Raw genomic sequence first — 19,542 nt, forward strand, 5'->3', positions numbered from 1 at the left:
TACTCTGAGAAGATCTAGTGTTTTTACTTAAACTGCCAGGATTTACTGAATGTCAAATCCCTGTAACTAAATGTTTCCTCTTCTAATAAATGAATGCTTACTTCCATGAGGGCACAGTATTACCTGAGGCAACAGTTTTTTTTATTCATTTATTTTGTTATTCTGGCTTAGTAGTGGAGTGATGACATTTAGAACGCTTTGGTATTGTCCATAAAGGTGAATAAAATTTCCTTCTGAATAAAAGAAATGAAATATAAATATTTCTTCCCTTCAGTGACTGTTAATTGTATTGTTATGTTAGTGGGATTCTAAGACTGAAGAGGCTCTCAGCTACTGTGGGAAAGTTAGCACAATTTAATGTTGATTTTCATTCTTTTAGTTATTCTATGGGAGCTGGGGAATCTTAATTTTTTTTTCTCCAGATTGTATGTTTCCCTAATAAATTATGTCAGGAGGAAGGAAAAATAGCTTCATTGTGTGTTCTTTAAAAAAAAAAAGCAAAAAAAAAAAAAATCCCCAAAACAACATGTAAAATCTAAATGGACTTAACCCACAATACATTCAAATAGAGGTTTATCATTAGTAGTGAACCTTTATTTTTGAGGGGAGGCTCATGAGTTCCTGAGAAAGTTATGAAAGCTAGAACTTCTCTTTTTATAGGATTTTTCAAAATAAAGAAGTTATATTTATCTGTGTGTCCTTCCGGTGCTTTCCTGTCAAAAGTGACAGGTTCACAGCGTGAGGGGGAGAAGTCACAGTCTTCCTTGGACAAAACACTTTTTCTAGGCTTTTGTTTGTAGTCATGGAACCAGCAGCTTGCTCGTAGCCTGTCCTACTTCTGTCTCCTTCCTCTGGGTCCACATTCAGCTTCAATCACTTGGGGCAGGGACATTGTGGGGGACAGTGGGGTGGCATGTGGGTGATAGAGGTTGGTGGGAGGAGAGCAGGAACATTTTCTGAAAATGTTACTGCCATTTAGGGCTTGAAGCATAGGTATGATTTGGAGTCCAACTTAGACTAACTGATATGCTGGTATTGTTCATGTCTGGTTAAATGGCTTAGTTAGAGCACAGTGCTGGAGCCAAGTCATAGTTTCGATCTCCTAGTAGTTGTGTTGCTCGGACTCAGGTCATACTTCTGCAGCCAGCCTCATTTTGCAGCAAAGGCACCAGATGAGAGAGAGTTGCTATATCAGAACATAGCCATTACCTCTCTTGGAAAACCGACTTTAGTGTATTCTACAAATGGTGTGACATGGTTTTTGTAGAGGAAAGTTAGCCCACTGTGAACGAATTACACTTTTTTTTTTTTTTTTGCGGTACGCGGGCCTCTCACTGCTGTGGCCTCAGCGGCCATGGCTCACGGGCCCAGCCGCTCCGCGGCATGTGGGATCTTCCCGGACCGGGGCACGAACCTGTGTCCCCTGCATCGGCAGGCGGACTCTCAACCACTGCACCACCAGGGAAGCCCCGAATTACACTTTGATGAATGGCTGGGAGTGTATATGCATTTGCTGCTCATCAGACGTGTGTTTTAATCACTTGTTTGATTTCAGACTCCTGCTTTGAACTTGCTGTGGGAGAAATGTTGCAGTGATAATGTCGTGGTTCGAACAGCCTGCTGTGAGGGTCTGGTAGCCCTTGTCGCTCAGGATCTTGCGGAGTTCAGCTATGTTCTCAATGGGATTCTCAACTTGATTCCATCGACCAGGTGCTCTTTCCTTCATGTTTCATCAGTTAATGATTTAAAGTTTTAGAAAAAAATTCATTCATTTGCCATTAAGGGTCACCATTCATCCTACTTGCCAGTTGTTTTTATTTCCCTAAAAATGTCATGCAGTTGAAATTTCATATGTGGTGAGAACATGCTAATTTAAGCTCTAAAAGTTTGGGGATTTGTGGTCATTTGCTGTACTTAAGTTTTGGGGTTCTGCTTATTTTGTCATTGCTCTTTTTAAGGAATAGCTAAGTAGTTTATAACTCACAGTTTGCAGTACAAATTCCTGACTTATTTTAAGAAAGAAGGTTGCCCATAAGCATCATTCCACAGTGGTAAAGTTTATACACTATTGGCAATACTTGGTCAGCCTTTAGCATCAGTGCATGCGTTAGAAACTAACAGCACTAATTTCTTTAAAAGCATTTTGTGGTTTAGACATGTCTTCCCCTGATTATTCCAAGTAAATAATGTTCTTTGAATTTGTTTGGAATGACCATATTTATTCCATTCACAGACTGAGGTTAATGGAATCCCAGGGGATAAAATGGGCATTCTGAGGTAGTCAAACAAGACTGTATTTGAACCATCCCATGGAAGTGAGCATCTCTTGTAAGATACTCCCTGAAAAGGAGGTGCCACTCTTTGCTTCAAGAAGTGGTCTTGATCTATATGCCCTCAGTTTTGCCTGCTTTAAATCATTTGAGCTTCTGTCCCCTTCTCCCAACTCTTAACCCAGGCCCCCGCCTCCTTCTCTGTGGGGTTACTTGTTCTCCTGATGTTTCTTACTCACCTTTACTGTAGTATCATCAGAGCTGAATACTTAATCTTTTTTTCTGCCTTCTGTGGAGACGGAGTACAACTGTAACCATCAATGTATGGACAGTGCCTTCCTAGACTTGAGGTCTATTAGGTTAAGTAACCTCTGGCCTTTTAACCTTTCTTCACAAATCTTATTTTGTTCCCTTACATCAACTCTTTGAATCTTTTTGGAGCCTTGATTTTTTTCTTTATATTCTGCTATCTACATTTATAAGTCCAAGCCCTTTAGCATGGTATACGTGCCCTTCCCAAACTAGTTCCCACCTTCTGCAACCTGCGTTTTCTGCCATGAACCCTCCTCTAAGCCGTACATACCTGTTCCCGAGCCTGTGCATACTGTACCTCTGCATGGAATGTTCCTTCCCCTTCTCTTTCTGATATCATCTTCTTCATCCTTCAAGGCTCAGCTCAGATGTCACCTCTCCTGCCTAGACACTTCCCTCTTCTCAGCTGGGCTACTTGCTCTTTCACAATATATTTCTATTTTTAACCTGTATTTTTGTCTCTAGCACACTCTTCAGCAGTTAGTAGATGACCAAATCTTTCTGAATAAGTAAGGTTCGATCATGGCTAAAAACTTAACTCATTTTCTGTCTTTTTCTTTGTGTGCACACCCATGTGCGCATGCACGCACGCGCACAGACTCAAATGTTTTTAGAAAGATTAGTTTTAAAAGATTAGTTTTGAGGCGGCTTTTAAAAGGTTAAGTTTTTGTTTTTTAAAAAATTTTTTTATTTTTTTATTTATTGGCCGCGTTGCGTCTTTGTTGCACTGCGCGGGCTTCTCATTGCACTGTGCGGGCTTCTTATTGCGGTGGCTTCTCCTGTTGCAGAGCACGGGCTATAGGCGTGTGGGCTTCAGTAGTTGTGGCATGTGGGCTCAATAGCTGTGGCTCGCAGGCTCTAGAGCACAGTCTCAGTAGTTGTGGTGCACGGGCTTACTTGCTCCATGGCATGTGGGATCTTCCCAGACCAGGGCTCAAACCCGTGTCCCCTGCATTGGCAGGTGGATTCTTAACCATTGTACCACCAGGGAAGTCCTAAAAGGTTAAGTTTTAATGTGTCTCTCTTTTTGTAACTTATTGGTTGCCCTTAAGCAAGCCACCTAGATTTTGCCTCACCCTTTTTTTTAAATGCAGGTGTAGTATTAGTTCCTCCCTAAATATTTTCAAATGCCTTAAAATTCACAAACATAGAACCTCCTTGCATTGTCTAGTTGTACTGTTTATATCCAAAAGTAAGAGTATCAGCAGCTAAAGGGGCCAGGGGCCAGCTAATGTCTCTGACTAAGGGATAATTAGAGCATGTTAGGTTATACCTTTAATTCCAGAATGTCCTATTAGAAAATTATGCTGGTGTGGGATATCCTTCACACATCAGTATAAGTCCATCATCACTATTGTAAACCAAAAAGCATAAGCTTTGCTGAGAGTGGATCAGCATGTCATCTGTATATGTGAAAATTTGTCAGTAATATTAGATTTTTTAAAATTAAAAAATACATTTTTTGAATTAGCAACATGTTCACGTGGTAAAAAATTCAAAAGGGTGTAGGAGGCAAATTCTCTGTCTTTCCTCTGTATCTCAGTTTTTCTCCTCAGGTAAAACTCTTAACAGGTGGTGTTGTCCTTCTAAAGATGCTGTATGTACATATAACTGAAAATTTATATGTACATGTTTTTTCTTAAAAAAAATTAGTAGCCTACTATACATAGTATTCCTTATTTTGCATTTTTCAATGAAGCAAATATATCTTGGACATCATTCCTTACCATACATAAAGTGCTTTCTATTTTTTCTGGCTGTATAATATTCCATTGTATGAATATGCCGTAATTTACCAATTCCCTATTGTTTTCAATTATTTGCAATTATAGGCAGTGCTTCAATGAGTAATCTTACACATATAGGTTACCATTAGTTTTCAAGGGTCTTTGGAAATATGACCAAGATATAGAAGAAAGCCTTGAATTTTATGGTAAGCAAATATAGGAATTTTAACAATTGAAGGATCCTGAAAAAACTTTTTTTAAAGTTTCTTAGAGTGTTCATGTTGTCTAAATTGTTAGCCACAGGAGATGTAGGCAGAGTAGGTTCTGAAGCTAACCAATTTAACTTTTGCATCAGTTTGATCGTGAAATGTGTTATATAAGTGCTAGGTTTTCTTTATTGTTGTCAGTAGAGGTAAGGATAATTTCTGAAGAATTTCCTTTGTTTTATTTCAAGTAGTAGAGCTTTGTGGTTTGTAGTGATTACAAAGACTATACTTTGCATTGTTTATGCCTTAACAAAAGCAAAATGAGAATCAAATTTAATAAATTAAATTTAATTTAATTAAAAACAGGGATCCAAACAGCCTCCTCCTCCAAATGCTCCTCAGGGAATCTTCTGAGACAGAAAACCATCTTTTATCTTTGGGATCTAAAAACAAAAATGAGTTTGTCATTTCCCTGTGGTTCTTGGCTGAGACATTTTGGATCTTCAATTTCCAGTGTTTAAATTTCTTCTTGTCTGTGGCTTTCTCTTCTTAAAATAGAGATTTATGGCAGTCTAGAGGCACCTTGGGAACAGAGCCACACAACGATTGCTCAGCTTTGATGCAGAAGAATGAGCCTAAAACTGTATTTTTTCATTTTGCCTACCTAGTATCCTAACATTCTTCAGAGGGAGAGAGAAAGAAGGAGAGGGAGAGGAAGGGAGGGAGAGAGGGAGATGGAGAGAGAAGGGAGGGAGAGAGGAAGAGAGAAAGAGGGAAAGAGGAGAGAGAAACGGCATCCTTCTGTGGAATAGATATTTAGAAGATGTAGCTTCCAGAGCTTTCTCAGCATTGCAGTAAATGTTGAAAGCTGCAAGGAAAGATGGAGGAAAAGTCAGTGAGGTTCTCTCTCCTAGCCTTATAACCTGCTCCTTGGATCTTTGCAGGTCTAGTATGTAAATTCCCTTGGAACATGTATGAAAAGCTGCCTCCTCTTAACCACCCCCCACCCCCAAATCCAACCCACAATTTGAGAAACATTGGTCTAGAGCCTGCTACATTGTATAGTCTAACTTTGAGTAAGACTTGACATTGGTAAAGCTCTGGTTGTCTAAACTTCAGGGAGTGGCTGGGAAAGTATCTGGCTCTGTTTGAGAGACTGTTCCCTTCAAAGGAATAGTTGGATGTCCAGAGTGTTCTCGGTTCAAAGCTGAGGCAACATGAAACAATTGTAAACTAGTTTTTATAGCTTCTGTAAACAAAGAAGTGGATTTAAGAGGTTGAAAATGTTCTTTTAATCAGTAAGGAAATTTGAAAAAAAAAAAATATTCCCTAGGGAGGGTGAAGGAAAGAAGGGGGCTACAGAGAAAACACAGTTAGGAAATTATTATCACCAGTTAAATGTAAATTTTGAAATTAAATAAAATTAGGGAGAATGATATACATAGTAGCATGTCCTTTTCTTATCCTTTAAAGAACTGCTTGTTTTCAGTTTAGATTGTTTTTGTTTTTACATTTGAGTTTATCCTATGATAAAGATTGCCAAAGCAAGGAGTTTCCTCATTTTTCTTTCCTTAGATCCCCGCCCCCTCCCTTAACTGCACTAGCTTCTAGAAAGCTCATGCAGCCATTGTTATAGTTGCTTAGTAACGGGATTGTGAATAAAAACAGTACTCTCCTGTGGAACCAGGTATTTAGTTTTCGATACTGAGATGTCATGACAGCCTGTAATTTCAGTTCAGCTGCTTCCCCGACCCGCCACCCCTTCTTTCAAAAAATGTGTTTGGTAGGACGGTTATGCTCTAGATAAACTAGCGCTTCATTTTGTTCCTTTTGTGCTTTCAAACAGGGAATGGACCTGCAATTTATGTATTTGGTGGAAAAAAATGTATTAGGGTGTGAGAGATTAAAGTCTATTTTCTGAGATTCCTAAAGGCTACTTTTTAATAAATCTCAAATAGGATATTAATAAATGCCCATAATAGGTCCCGGCCAAAGCTGCTGGATCCAGTGAGTCTTTGATCATGGATTGATGAGGGTCCAGTTAGATTTAAAATGACTTTGAGAACTATTTGCAGTTAAGATTTAGGGTAATTTCATGAGAAAATTCTTCTCTCTCAGGGTCTTTTCTTTTGTCGATGACCCTGTTCCTTGGAACACTTAATTGCTTTGTTATCATGTAGGAAACGGTTAGCAACAAGGAGACGCTGTATTCATACCTTGTATTATTGAGGCTTTTCTGTACTATTTAGCTTCTTTCTCTTTATTTTATTTGGCAGGAGAAGAAGAACCAAAGAAGGATGCCTTTATGAGGTTTTTCCAAGATTTGAGGAAGACAGTCTTAGTTAGCATGCTTTCATTTGCAGCCAGGGAGTCAGAGAATTTTTCATGAATTTGAGTTGGTTTCAGGGTTTATATCTACATTGGTATCATTGCTCATTTAATTTTAACTCTTATCTGACAATGACAGAATTCTTGGACCATGTCTGTCTCCTCATCTTGTCTTTTAAGTATTCCGTAAGCCTTTTAGCTTGTTTTCAGATGTTCTCTTTTCCTTTTTTCGAATTCTTTTTCTTTCTCTAAAATTACAGAATCTCTCTCAACTTGTAGCTCATCACCAGAAAAGTAATTCTAGCCACTTTTCTCATCTAGGACATTCTGCCCTATGTCTTTTTAAGTTAACTGATCTGGTTGAAGACTTTGTTTGTCACAAAATATTCCATTGTAAGAGTCATGTATTTATGCTAAGGTGTTTTTAGGTGGTTTAAGAAAAGTGACTACTGAAATACATGTTACTTTTATAATGGAAAAGTGCTTCAGAAGAAATCAGGCTGTTTTCTGGTACTTAGAACTTTCCCAAGCAAAAACTCAATAGCATTATATCTTTTAGATTTTTTTGAAAGAAACATTATTTTTTGTCATTTATGGGTTAACCATGGGTTCCACAGAACTGTTTTTTTATTTCCTCCCTTTCTTCCTGGCTCCGTCTCTCTTTTCTCATATAATTTTATTATAAATTTAGGAAATGACTTGATCATTAATCTAGTGTTTAACATTCTCTTATTTGCTGGTGACTTACTGTACTTAAAACTGACCACTTACCCTTTCTAGTTAAAAAGAGACTTGGCTACATTTGTACCATTTGCTCCCATGATACCCAGGATGCCCTCTTTTGGGATGTTTGTATAATTCTCTTCAATGCAAATTTTTGTTATTTTCATCCCTGGTCAAAAAATTAGTATGCGGGGCTTCCCTGGTGGCACAGTGGTTGAGAGTCCGCCTGCCGATGCAGGGGACACGGGTTCGTGCCCCGGTCCGGGAAGATCCCACATGCCGCGGAGCGGCTGGGCCCGTGAGCCATGGCCGCTGCGCCTGCGGGTCCGGAGCCTGTGCTCCGCAACGGGAGAGGCCACAACAGTGACAGGCCCGCGTACCGCAAAAAAAAAAAAAAAGAAAAATTATTATGGGTACTTCCTTGCATCTCATATTTAGAATATTTCGAAGCTAAAGAACCAAGCATTAATTGTAGTCTTTTCAAAAGGAGACCGAGCATACATGAGCAGTATTTAATGCTGTAATCAAATAAACCCCAAAGGAAACCTGAGATATGGTATTCATATGCACAGTAGTAATTGTGCTGTATTTACCTAGTGAAGAGCAATTTTTCTGGGTTTTAATTAGTATAGTTTGTACAGCTTGACCAAACATTTTTTTCTTTTCTTTTTCTCTGGAGTGTTCAGCATCATTATTGACCCACACTCCTTATGATGAGATCTGGGTTTGGCTCTTATGCCAGTGAAAATTGAGCTTCCATTTTTTAAAATTAATGAGTTTATTTTTTTGTGGTACGCGGGCCTCTCACTGTTGTGGCCTCCCCGTTGCGGAGCACAGGCTCCGGACGCGCAGGCGCAGCAGCCATGGCTCACGGGCCCAGCCACTCCGTACCATGTGGGATCTTCCCAGACCGGGGCACGAACCTGTGTCCCCTGCATTGGCAGGCGGACTCTCAACCACTGCGCCACCAGGGAAGTCCTTTTTTAAAAATTTTTATTGAAATACAGTTGATTTACAATGTTGTGTTAGTTTCAGGTGTACAGCAAAGTGATTCAGTTTATATATATACACATATATATATATTCTTTTTTAATATTCTCTTCCATTATAGGTTATTACAAGATATTGAGTATAGTTCCCTGTGTTATACAGTAGGCCCTTATGGGTTAGCTGTTTTATATATAGTAGTGTATATATGTTAATCCCAAACTCCTCATTTATCCCTCCCCCCTCCTTTGGTAACCATAAGTTTGTTTTCTATGTCTGTGAGTCAATTTCTGTTTTGTAAATAAGTTCATTTGTATCTTTTCTTTAGATTCCACATATAAGCAATATCATATGATATTTGTCTTTCTCTGTCTGGATTACTTCACTTAGTATGATAATCTCCAGGTCCATCCATGTTGCTGCAAGTGGCATTATTTCATTCTTTTTTAATGGCTGAGTAATATTCCATTGTATATATGTACGACATCTTCTTTATCCATTCATCTGTCGATAGACACTTACGTTGCTTCCATGTCTTGGCTATTGTAAATAGTTCTGATATGAACGTTGGTGTGCATGTGTCTTTTTGAATTAAGTTTTTCTCCAGATAAATGCCCAGGAGCAGGATTTCAGGATCATATGGTAGCTCTATTTTTAGTTTTTTAAGCAACTTCCATACTGTTCTCCATAGTGGCTGTATCAATTTACATTCCCACCTTTTTTTTTGCATTGTTTCTTGTCACTGCGCTTGTAGCTCAGGCCTGAAGTTTCCTTTGCTCCCTCTTAGAGGGTTCTTGAGTCAGTTCAGTTTGTTTTGGCAGCTACCCAAGAAAGGACTTGTTCCAGCCGACCTTTACTAAAGGACTTTGGGCAGAAGGTTCTTGAGTGTGACAGGACTCTGTGGGCTACGAGTTACAGAAACCCACTTGAACTCGTTTGAGCATAAAACGGTGATTTTAATTTTTTTGCTAAAGGGGTGTCCCACAGGACTTAAGAACAGGGATGTACCTGGGCCTCAGAAACAAACTGGATACAGGCTGTGTGTCTCTTCTCCCTTGCAGCAAACTGACTTCTCTGCTTCCTAGTCTACAGGACACCACCTGCTCCTGGGTTAACATCTCTTATCTGTAAGAGATAGCCAGACTGAGGTTTGAATTTCTTGGCCACAATTACAGATTTCCAAGGACCAGCATGTGTGAGATGTTCACTCCTGGATCAGTCAGTTCTGCTAGGGGCTGTGTATTAGTTTTCTAGGGCTGCTGTAACAAATGACTACAAACTTAAAGCAACAGAAGTTTATTATTCCACAATTCTGAAGGCCAGAAGCCCAAAACCACGGTGTCAGCAGGATTGGTTCCTTCTGGAGGCTGGGAGAGTCAGTTCCATGCCTCTTTCCTAGCTTCTGGTGGCTGCTGGCAACCCTTGATGTTCTTTGGCTTGTGTCTGCGTAATTGAAATCTCCGCCTCTGTCTTTCCATGACCTTCTCTGTGTTTCAAATCTTTTCTCTCCTTTGTGTGATAAGGATACCAGTCATTGGATTTAAGGCCCACCCAGGATGATCTCATCTTAAGATCCTTAGTTATATCTTTAAAGATCTTATTTCCAAATAAAGTCACATGCACAGGAACCAGGGATTAGGACTTAGATGTACTTTTTTTTTGTGGGGTGGGGGGTGGTGGTGGTCGTGGTGGGTGGTGGGGGGAACGGCAATTTAACCCTCTACAGGCTGGGTCTTCATTGTGTGAATATTCGTATGCTGGGATCCTTTCTATAGTAACCATATGAATGGACAAGGAGTGGTAATTCTCAAAACAGAGAGGAGACTGGGACATTATTACTGAAGATTGAACTTGGGGTAAAGCCATGACTCTAGAAATAGGTATCTCTCAGCCTCTCAGCTCAGCTCTAGCTTTGAAACGTAATTGTACTTAAGTACAGGTGATGATATTCTATCTGTGTTACTCTGACTGGGATCGAGGGAGGAGTGGGCACTTCCCTAGAGGTCCAGTGGTTAAGATCTGCGCTTCTACTGCAGGGGGCACAGGTTTGATCCCTGGTAGGGGAACTAAGATCCCGAATGTCATGCCGCACAGCCAAAAAAAAAAAAAAAAAAGATTAAAATGGGATAGAGGGAGGAGAGATTGAGTGGATGGAGAGTCATCGTCAAAGATAACATGATTGTTTTATTGTGATGGCAAAATGCCACCATGTTTTCCATCATCATCATCATCATCATCATCACCATCCTCTGGAATATTTTTTTGAAAGCATGTATTATCTCTCCAAACAGCAATAATGATAGCAGCAACCACTGCCTTGGTTGCCAAGGGAAGGGAGGTAAAGGAAGGAAACTAGCTTGGAGTGTGATACAAAAAAATAGCCAAGAAAATTCTGGAAAAAAATAGGTGTTACAAAGAGGAACTCTTTGATTTTTAAACATTTAAAAGAAAATTTCAGAAGTAAGTAGAATAGTGTTATGAACCCTCATGTTCCTATCACTCAGCCTAACAACCTTTAGCTCATGGCCAGTCCTGTTCATCCATAATCTCATCCGCCTCCATTCTACCATATTCTTTTGGAGCAAATCCCGGACATTGTATAATTTCTTCTGTAGATATTAAGTATATATCTCTTTTTAAAAAACATAACAGTAATGTGATTATTACACCTGGATATATGTGTGTGCGTTTTGTGTGTGTGTGTAGTTTTTAAATGTCTAGTCAGTATTTAGATTTCTAATTGCTAATAATATATATATATATTTTTTGCGGTACGCGGGCCTCTCACTGTTGTGGCCTCTCCCGCTGCGGAGCACAGGCTCCGGACGCGCAGGCTCAGCGGCCATGGCTCATGGGCCCAGCCGCTCCGCGGCATGTGGGATCTTCCCGGACTGGGGCACGAACCCGTGTCCCCTGCATCGGCAGGCGGACTCTCAACCACTGCGCCACCAGGGAAGCCCGCTAATAATATTCTTTAAACAATTTGTTTGAATAACCATCCAAATAAGAATTAGTTGTTAATTCTTTAACATCTCTTTTAACCTATAGGATCTCCCCTTCACATATATCCATATTTCTCTGGCTGCCTCTCTCTTTCTTACAATTTATTGAAGAAACTTGGTTGTTTGCAGTGATTCCCACAGTATGGATTTTGCTGGCTGCTTCTCCATGGTGTGCTTTAACTTATTTCTCTGCATTTCCTGTAAATTTTGCTCTAGAAATTTGATGAGATTTAAGTTCAGTTTTTGTCGTTCTTGCAGGGGCGTGTCATGGGGGGAAGACTTCTTCATAGGGAGCAATGTGTTCTTCCATGGGGAGGGACATAATGGTGTTAGCAGTTGATGCTTAATGGCTAGATCCATTAATTCATTAGGAGATTCAAAATAGTGACATTTTAATTCTACAATTTTTTTCTTCACTTATTACTTGAAATATTGCTATAAAGAGAACCATCCCCATATCTACTGTTTGGTTACCCAGTAAGTAGTACAGTTTGTATAGGAAGGGCAGGATATATACTTGATTTTTTTCTTTATTTACTAAACTTCAAAACAATCAGTTTTTTTTTTTTTACGGCTTCTTCAGTATTGAACAATTAGATTTTATTTTATAAAGAATTATAATGAGCTCATGGATTTAAACATAATTGATGTATTTCTATCTTCTTCCTTCTTTTTAAAAAATCATATTTTGAGACTTTATTATCTTTTCACTATTTTGAGTTTATTTTAGACCCACTCTTTTAGAAGCAGCTTGAGAGAGAGAGAGAGAGAGAGAGAGAGAGAGAAGGAGAGAGAGAGAGAGAGGGGAAGAAATTTTAGTAGCTTCAAAAGTCCTATTGCTATTTAATGATGTTCATATATAACAAATGAATTAAGAGGGAAGGGAGTGAAAAAAAATAGCATCTTCCAAAGGGGTCTTCTTGCAGCTGCTCTGATCTTAAGTCACAGGAACCATCTAATATTCATAAGATTCTCTTAGGTGTTAATTGGTAGTGTGGTGAACTTAGCTGCATGGTGGGCAAATTCAACATAGTAGTTAAATCTCTTTTTACCATACTGAATATTTCTTTTATTTTACTTATTCTGTAAGGAGTCTTAAGTTGGTTTTAATGTTGTTTCTACGTGGCTTAAGATGTATTAAAAAAAAAAACAACACCCAACAGAAAACACTTGCCTCCCTTCCCCCAACAGGATTATTTCATTGCTTGATAATATAAAGGGTATTATGTTAACTTTATCTTCCCAGTCTTTACAATTCCCTCATTTGCTAAATGTACAATCTCAGAGAGGACTATAAGCACAACTAGTAATATCATTCATATTAGCTTATTTAGTAATAAACTAAATAACAAACTTTATAATAATAAATATATGATACTGTAATTTCAGTGTGCATATGTAAAATCACATAATTATAGAACTAGAAATTACCTTCAAAGGTCACCTCTGTATCTAAGCAAGACAATACCTTAGCTGTCTTCCATCCATCCATCTATCCATCTACTAATTAAACACTTATTGAATATCTCCTGTATACCTCTACTAGGTGCTGTGAGATCATGGTGAGGAAAGCAGACATAGTCATTGCACTCATGATGCTTTTCATTTAAAGAGAGAGATTGCCATAATCACATAGTCACACAATTATATATTAAACTACATTCAAACAAGAACACTGTGCTGAGAGTGCCTTTAATGTGGGAGTTTGACCTTGTCATGGAGGACAGGGAAGGCTTCGCTGATGAAGTGACACTTGACATGAGACTGAGGATTGAATAAAATTTTATAGGCAAATAGGAGAGGGTAGAATTTTCCAGTTACAGGAAGTAGCATGTGCCAGGTCCCTGTGGTGGGAGGGAAGATGATTAGTTAGGAAGGCCTGAAAAATTTCAAGAGCAAGAGGAGAGTGGTTTGAGATGAAGCTGGGAAGAGAAGTAGGGCTCAGACAATTCAGCCATCAGACATTCATGATGGCTGATCTGCAGGATTTGGGTCTTTATCCTGAGTGCAGAGGAAATCTACTGAAGTGTAGTGGTGAGTATCAGTGGTTTCAAAAAGACCACTCTGGCTTCAGTGTGCACATAACATTAAAAGTGCTGGGTTTTGGATAGGCAAATAGTGTGGTACAGGGAGATGATTTTAGGTGGCTGTTACTGTAGTTCAGGTGAGGGATGATAGTTGCTTCCTAGAGATGAAGGGAAATAGATGGATTTGGGAGATATTTAGGGAGTGAAGCATTTGAGGTGGATTGAATATGTGGATCACTGAAAGGGATATATCAAAGGTGACTCCTTGATTTCTGGCTTCTCTACCAGGTAGATAGGAAACATTAGAAGACCAGGTATGTGGGAAGAACATGAGTTTGGTTTTGGACATGTTGAATTTGCGGCACAATTGAGATACTGAAAAGGGACTATCCAGTAAACAGTTGGATATGCCTTTTTTTGGTAATGACATCTCTCGAACATATTACACTATGAACAAGTTAGTCATAATATCTAATCAGATCTCCTCCGCCTTGATTAAAAGTCTTCACTTTGATTTGTTAAATAACTTTCTGGGTACCTGTGTACCTCAAACACAGCCAGCCTGCTTGTCTAAGGGCTAGTTCCAGATCCTGAAAATGTTCTCAGAAGTCTACTTCCTCGAGTTAACATGTTTTTGTGTCTGTGCTAAACTGTGAAGGCAGGTTCTAAATAAAAGACACGGTGGTTATTTCATTATTTACTTAAATTTCTGCTCATACTGTATATCTAGGAGATCAGGTTTAATCTTCTTTTTGTGTTCAGTGGTCCTTCCTCACCTTGAGATTATAAATCTTTTGTCTTCCTTTTTTTCACTAATAAAAAAATAAAAGTAGTGCATACATTTTTGAAAACTCGAACAATGGCACTTGTGAAAGTAGTAAGTGGTAAAATTTCTCCTTTTTACCATTTTCTCTTTCTTTTCTTCTTTTTAAAAAATTCACTTTCCTGTTGGGCCCTGGTGGAAACTAGGAAGTGACAGTCTGGAAAGGCTCAGGGAGAGTAGAGTGGCTCAGAGATTTCTCCAAATATTGGCCTTGGTTTCCTCTGGAGTATAGGTAAAGCTAGGGTGATCTGAAATCAGATCCAGGCACGTGGAATCAGGGACCAGCTAATTCCAGTGAAATTGGAGCCCCATATCTAGATGTATAAAAAAGTATTTATAAGGGCTTCCCTGGTGGCGCAGTGGTTGAGAGTACGCCTGCCGATGCAGGGGACGTGGGTTCGTGCCCCGGCCCGGGAAGACCCCACATGCCGCGGAGCGGCTGGGTGAGCCATGGCCGCTGAGCCTGCGTGTCCGGAGCCTGTGCTCCGCAGCGGGAGAGGCCACAACAGTGAGAGGCCCGCGTACCGCAAAAAAAAAAAAAGTATTTATAAGCCTATACATTCCATGTGTTTTAAAATTGGGTATCTTATTCATATGTATATTGTTCTAAAACTTGCTTTTTTTCCACTTAATATGTGTTGGACATCTTTTCATAGATCTGTTTGCATCTTTATTAATAGCTGCAGACTATTCTATAATATGATTGTGTCATATTTTAAATATTTCTCTATTGGCAAACGTAGTTTTCTTCTTCCATTTCTTTAAGATAACAAATGCCTTGTAAGATCTTCTTTTGGGCATATGTAAGGGTATTTCTATATGATAGGTTCTTACAAATGCAATTTATGGGAAAAAGACTGTTCATTTAAAATTTTTATGGACACTGCTAAATTGCCCTCCATAAAGTCTGAATGAATGTATGCTCAACCTGAAAATGCTTATTCCCCATTCACTCATTAACACTGGATATTATGAATCATCCTCTTCTGTGATCTGCATATCTATATTCTCTGCTCATTTTTCTATCATATGATCTGCCTTATTTTGTTGCTGTTTTTTGTTTTATATATATTAACCCTTTGTCATATGTGTTATAAATATTTCATCGCAGGTTATCTCTTATCTTAATTTTATGTTTTCTTTCCCCTGAAAACCCTCCCCACTAAATTTGCTAAAGTGATCTGGAATTTTTATGACAGATTGTCTTTTTTTTCTCTCTTTTTTGTACTTTTCCCCTCCAAAACCTCTCTTAACAATTGCTTTAAACTTTATAGTGACATTTGAAAAATGTTAAAGACTTGATTGTAAATTCTTCTGGTATTCATTCTGAACAAGTTCTTTGTAGGCTATATCTTTCTACCACTTCATTTCTTTCTTATGCTTTATCTTAAAAAAATAATAACTTTATTGAGATATAATTCACATATTTAAACTATTCTTTTAAAGTGTGCAATTCAGTGGTTGTTGGTATATTTACAAAATTGTGCAATCATCCCGCATTATATTTTAACTGGAGAACCTCTTGAAGAAAATTTTTCAGAATACTGTGTCTGAAAAATATTTCTTTTGTCTTCTTACATTATTCTTAGTCTTTTTGGGGACGGGGGTTAGATTTATTAAGTTATATAAACCTTTCTCTCATAATTCCATATACATTGCTTCATTTAGTGTTGCAGATGAGAATTCTGATGCCAAATTAGAAATGATGTCAGTCTAATATTCTTTATTTTATAGATTTTATTTTATAACTTAAAGTTCATAGAATTTTCTCTTTACCTATGGATTTGGGAAATGTCAGAAATTTTTTCAGTCATCTTGCCTAGCACTTGGTAGCCCTTTCAGTTTGAAGACTTAGGTCTAGTGAATTTTTCTTCTATCCTTTCTTTGATTTTTGCTTCTCTAAAGGTTATGTTTTCTTCTATTTTATTATTTTGATTTTTAGCACTATTCAAACTCTTGTAACCTCTTTCTGCAATTATACAGATTTCATATAAAAATTTTTAATTTTGTAAGAGCAGATCTCAGATTCAGAGTAAAAATGGCTTGAAAACAATAAATAGAGGGTTTTTTGAAGAAAGATGGAAAATACTAGGATTTAGGCATTTAGGACTTAACTGTAGTTATTTTTAGGAACATTCTAGGTTTTAGCATTCATGAACTCTGAAACTTCTGTTTGCATAACCTTACAAAGGGAAAAGCATCATAATCTTTATGGTACAGTTACCATATTAGATTATCACAATTCATGGAAAAAATAACCAGGTACTTTACTGACATAGTATTATTTATTCTTTAAAACAACACAGAGGTGGGCTTATTATTATGATTCTCTTGTACAGGTGAGGATGTTGAGGCTTCTGGACATTAAGTGGCTTGCCCAACATTCCCTAGCTAATTAGAATTAAAGCAGGGATTTAAATACAAATCTGAAACCATCCCTCTCAGCCCACTTGAAATATTTAAATAATTTAAGAAATTATTCTAAAATACTTGAATTTAGGCAATGTGTTACTATTTGAATGGATCTACACGTGATTTGATTAATGCCATCATCTTTCAAAAATTATAATCTATTCATGTTACACTCTTGCTTAAAATATAGTGTGGGGGCTTCCCTGGTGGTGCAGTGGTTGGGAGTCTGCCTACCGATGCAAGGGACACGGGTTCGTGCCCCGGTCCGGGAAGATCCCACATGCCACGGAGCGGCTGGGCCCGTGAGCCATGGCCGCTGAGCCTGCGCGTCCGGAGCCTGTGCTCCGCAACGGGAGAGGCCGCAACAGCGAGAGGCCCGCGTACAGAAAAAAAAAAAAAAAAAAAAAAATATATATATATATATATATATAGTGTGGACTCAATTATCCACACAGTAAAGTCTGGATCCACAAATAAAACAAGATGTAACTTAAAGGTTAAAAAACTGGAGTTAATTTACCAGCCTCAGTGGTTCTGGGAACTCCCTGGAATTAAATGCACATAGGATGTATGTGCTTTTCTCTGGGATTCTAGTGCTTTCATAAAGGGGTAGGTGACCCAAATTGGTTAAAAATCATAAGTCCGTTATCTGTCTTCTGTAAAACTCTAGTCATATGACAAATAAATCATTAATAAGGAAAGGAAATAAGGAAATAAGGAATAAGGAAATAAGGAAATAAGGAAAACCAATATAGTTTTACATGCAAAAAGGGATTATTTAATGAAACCATATTTCTTGGAAGAAATTCAGTCAGAAATTCCGTCAAAATTGATCATCTAAAATGAGTACTCTTTAAACTAATCATTAGGTCCAGAGAGTGGCCTTATGAGGTTACTAGGTGAGGCTTGGACTTTTTCCATTTCAACCATACATAAATGGAGTCATTTTAGCTTAAATCAGACTTTAAAGCTGATTACCAGTTGTGTAAACATTGCAGACAAGAAGACAAGGAGACTTCTGAACACGTAGTGACCCTCTCACCAAGGTAAACCAGGGCAGACTCCTCTGATAGGTCTCAGTCGGATACTGGAATATGGAACTGCTCACTGATTCAGTGATGATTAGAATTTATCTACTAAATATAGCTACAGACCTCAGATTTCATGGTCTTGTATAAAAATCTAGGCACAGACCTGGGTCAGAGCCATAGGGTTTTGTGTCATCCTGAAGATTAACTTTCAAAAAGCAAGACAGCAGCACTGAGGCCTGTGACTGAGGTCGGACATTCACACCCAGGAATAGGTTCTTGATAAATTGGTGATAGAGCAGTTACAGTTTCCATGCTGAAGACTCTCCAGATCTCTGTAAAGGAAAGTGTACAGGGTTGTGAAGAGCTGGGGCATATACTGGAAGGTAGCATTCCTTAAAGTCTGGGATCCTTAGCTACAGAATGGTTCTCATTCTGTAAAAGTGAATGGTGTGAAGAATTGCAATGAAGGAATTTATTCTAAAAGATTGGATGCTGAGGTATCTTCTTCCTAAGCTTTAGAGGAGGAGGATTCTAGAAGCTCAGGGTGTCAACAGAGAAGGTTCTCAGAAGAATCTGAGCAGTCTCGAAGGAAGAAAATAAGACAGTACCTTGGTTCCCAAGGAGATATCATGCCATCAGACATTCCTAAGACAACAGCATGTCACCCCAAGTTTTTAAAAAATTTACTTTTTAATTTCTATTGAGTCTCAGTGGAATTAACTAGCCATATATATATATATATATATATATATATATATATATATATAAATTTTTTTTTTTTGCAGTACACGGGCCTCTTACTGTTGTGGCCTCTCCTGTTGCGGAGCACAGGCTCTGGACGCGCAGGCTCAGCGGCCATGGCTCACAGGACTAGCTGCTCCGCGACATGTGGGATCTTCCCGGACCGGGGCACAAACCCGTGTCCCCTGCATCGGCAGGCGGACTGTCAACCACTGCGCCACCAGGGAGGCCCAACTAGCCATATTTTTGATGAAGGCAAAGTAGAATTGACACAATACCAATGTAGAGTATGTGAGAAAAGCTGAACCTCAGTTTGATGTCCAGCAGAGAACACACACAGGAAAGAGAATCTTAGGGAACAGGCTTCATGCAGTGTTGAGGCCTCTGTCTTCACCAGAGGATCCATACAGGAGAGAAACCATACACCTGTGATATCCATCACAAAACACTCATTCATTAATCTGCACTGCATGGTCATAAGAGGATCCATGTGAAAAAGAAAACATACTGTTGTATAGATTGTGGGAAATGCTTCAACTGCAAGAGAAACCTCACTGCTCACCAAAGAATCCACTTAGGAAAAAAACCATGTGAGTGTCTCCAGCAGTGCTATGAAATAGAAATATATTGTACTATGAGCCACAACTGTGAGCCACATTTATAATTCAAAATTTTCTAGTAGCTGTATTAAAAAGTAAAAAGAAATGGTTGATATTAACTTTAATAATATATTTTATGTAACCCCACATTTCAAATATATTATTTCAATATATAATCAGTATAAAAAACTACACGATATTTTACAGTCTTTTTTGTCTTCTAAGTCTTTTAAATTCAGCATGTATTTTACACAACAGCACATCCCAATGTGGATTAGCCACGTTACAAGTGCTCAGTAGCCACATGTGGCCATTGGCTACTGTATGGGACAGTGCGACCAAACCTTGCATAAG

The 19,542-nt window shown here is 38.5% G+C and overlaps 1 protein-coding gene across 1 annotated transcript in view; it reads left to right on the plus strand.

The window, feature by feature from the left end:
• Positions 1-19,542, plus strand: part of FOCAD (focadhesin) — a 312,127-nt gene that overhangs the window by 31,361 nt on the left and 261,224 nt on the right. Inside the window, exon 4 of the mRNA XM_082656700.1 lies at positions 1,556-1,710. Within this exon, the coding sequence (XP_082512826.1) occupies positions 1,556-1,710 (155 nt within the window). The remainder of the gene's footprint in view (positions 1-1,555; positions 1,711-19,542) is intronic.

This window comes from Grampus griseus (assembly GCF_964374135.1).
Source record: "Grampus griseus genome assembly, chromosome: 6".
Lineage (NCBI taxonomy): Eukaryota > Metazoa > Chordata > Mammalia > Artiodactyla > Delphinidae > Grampus > Grampus griseus.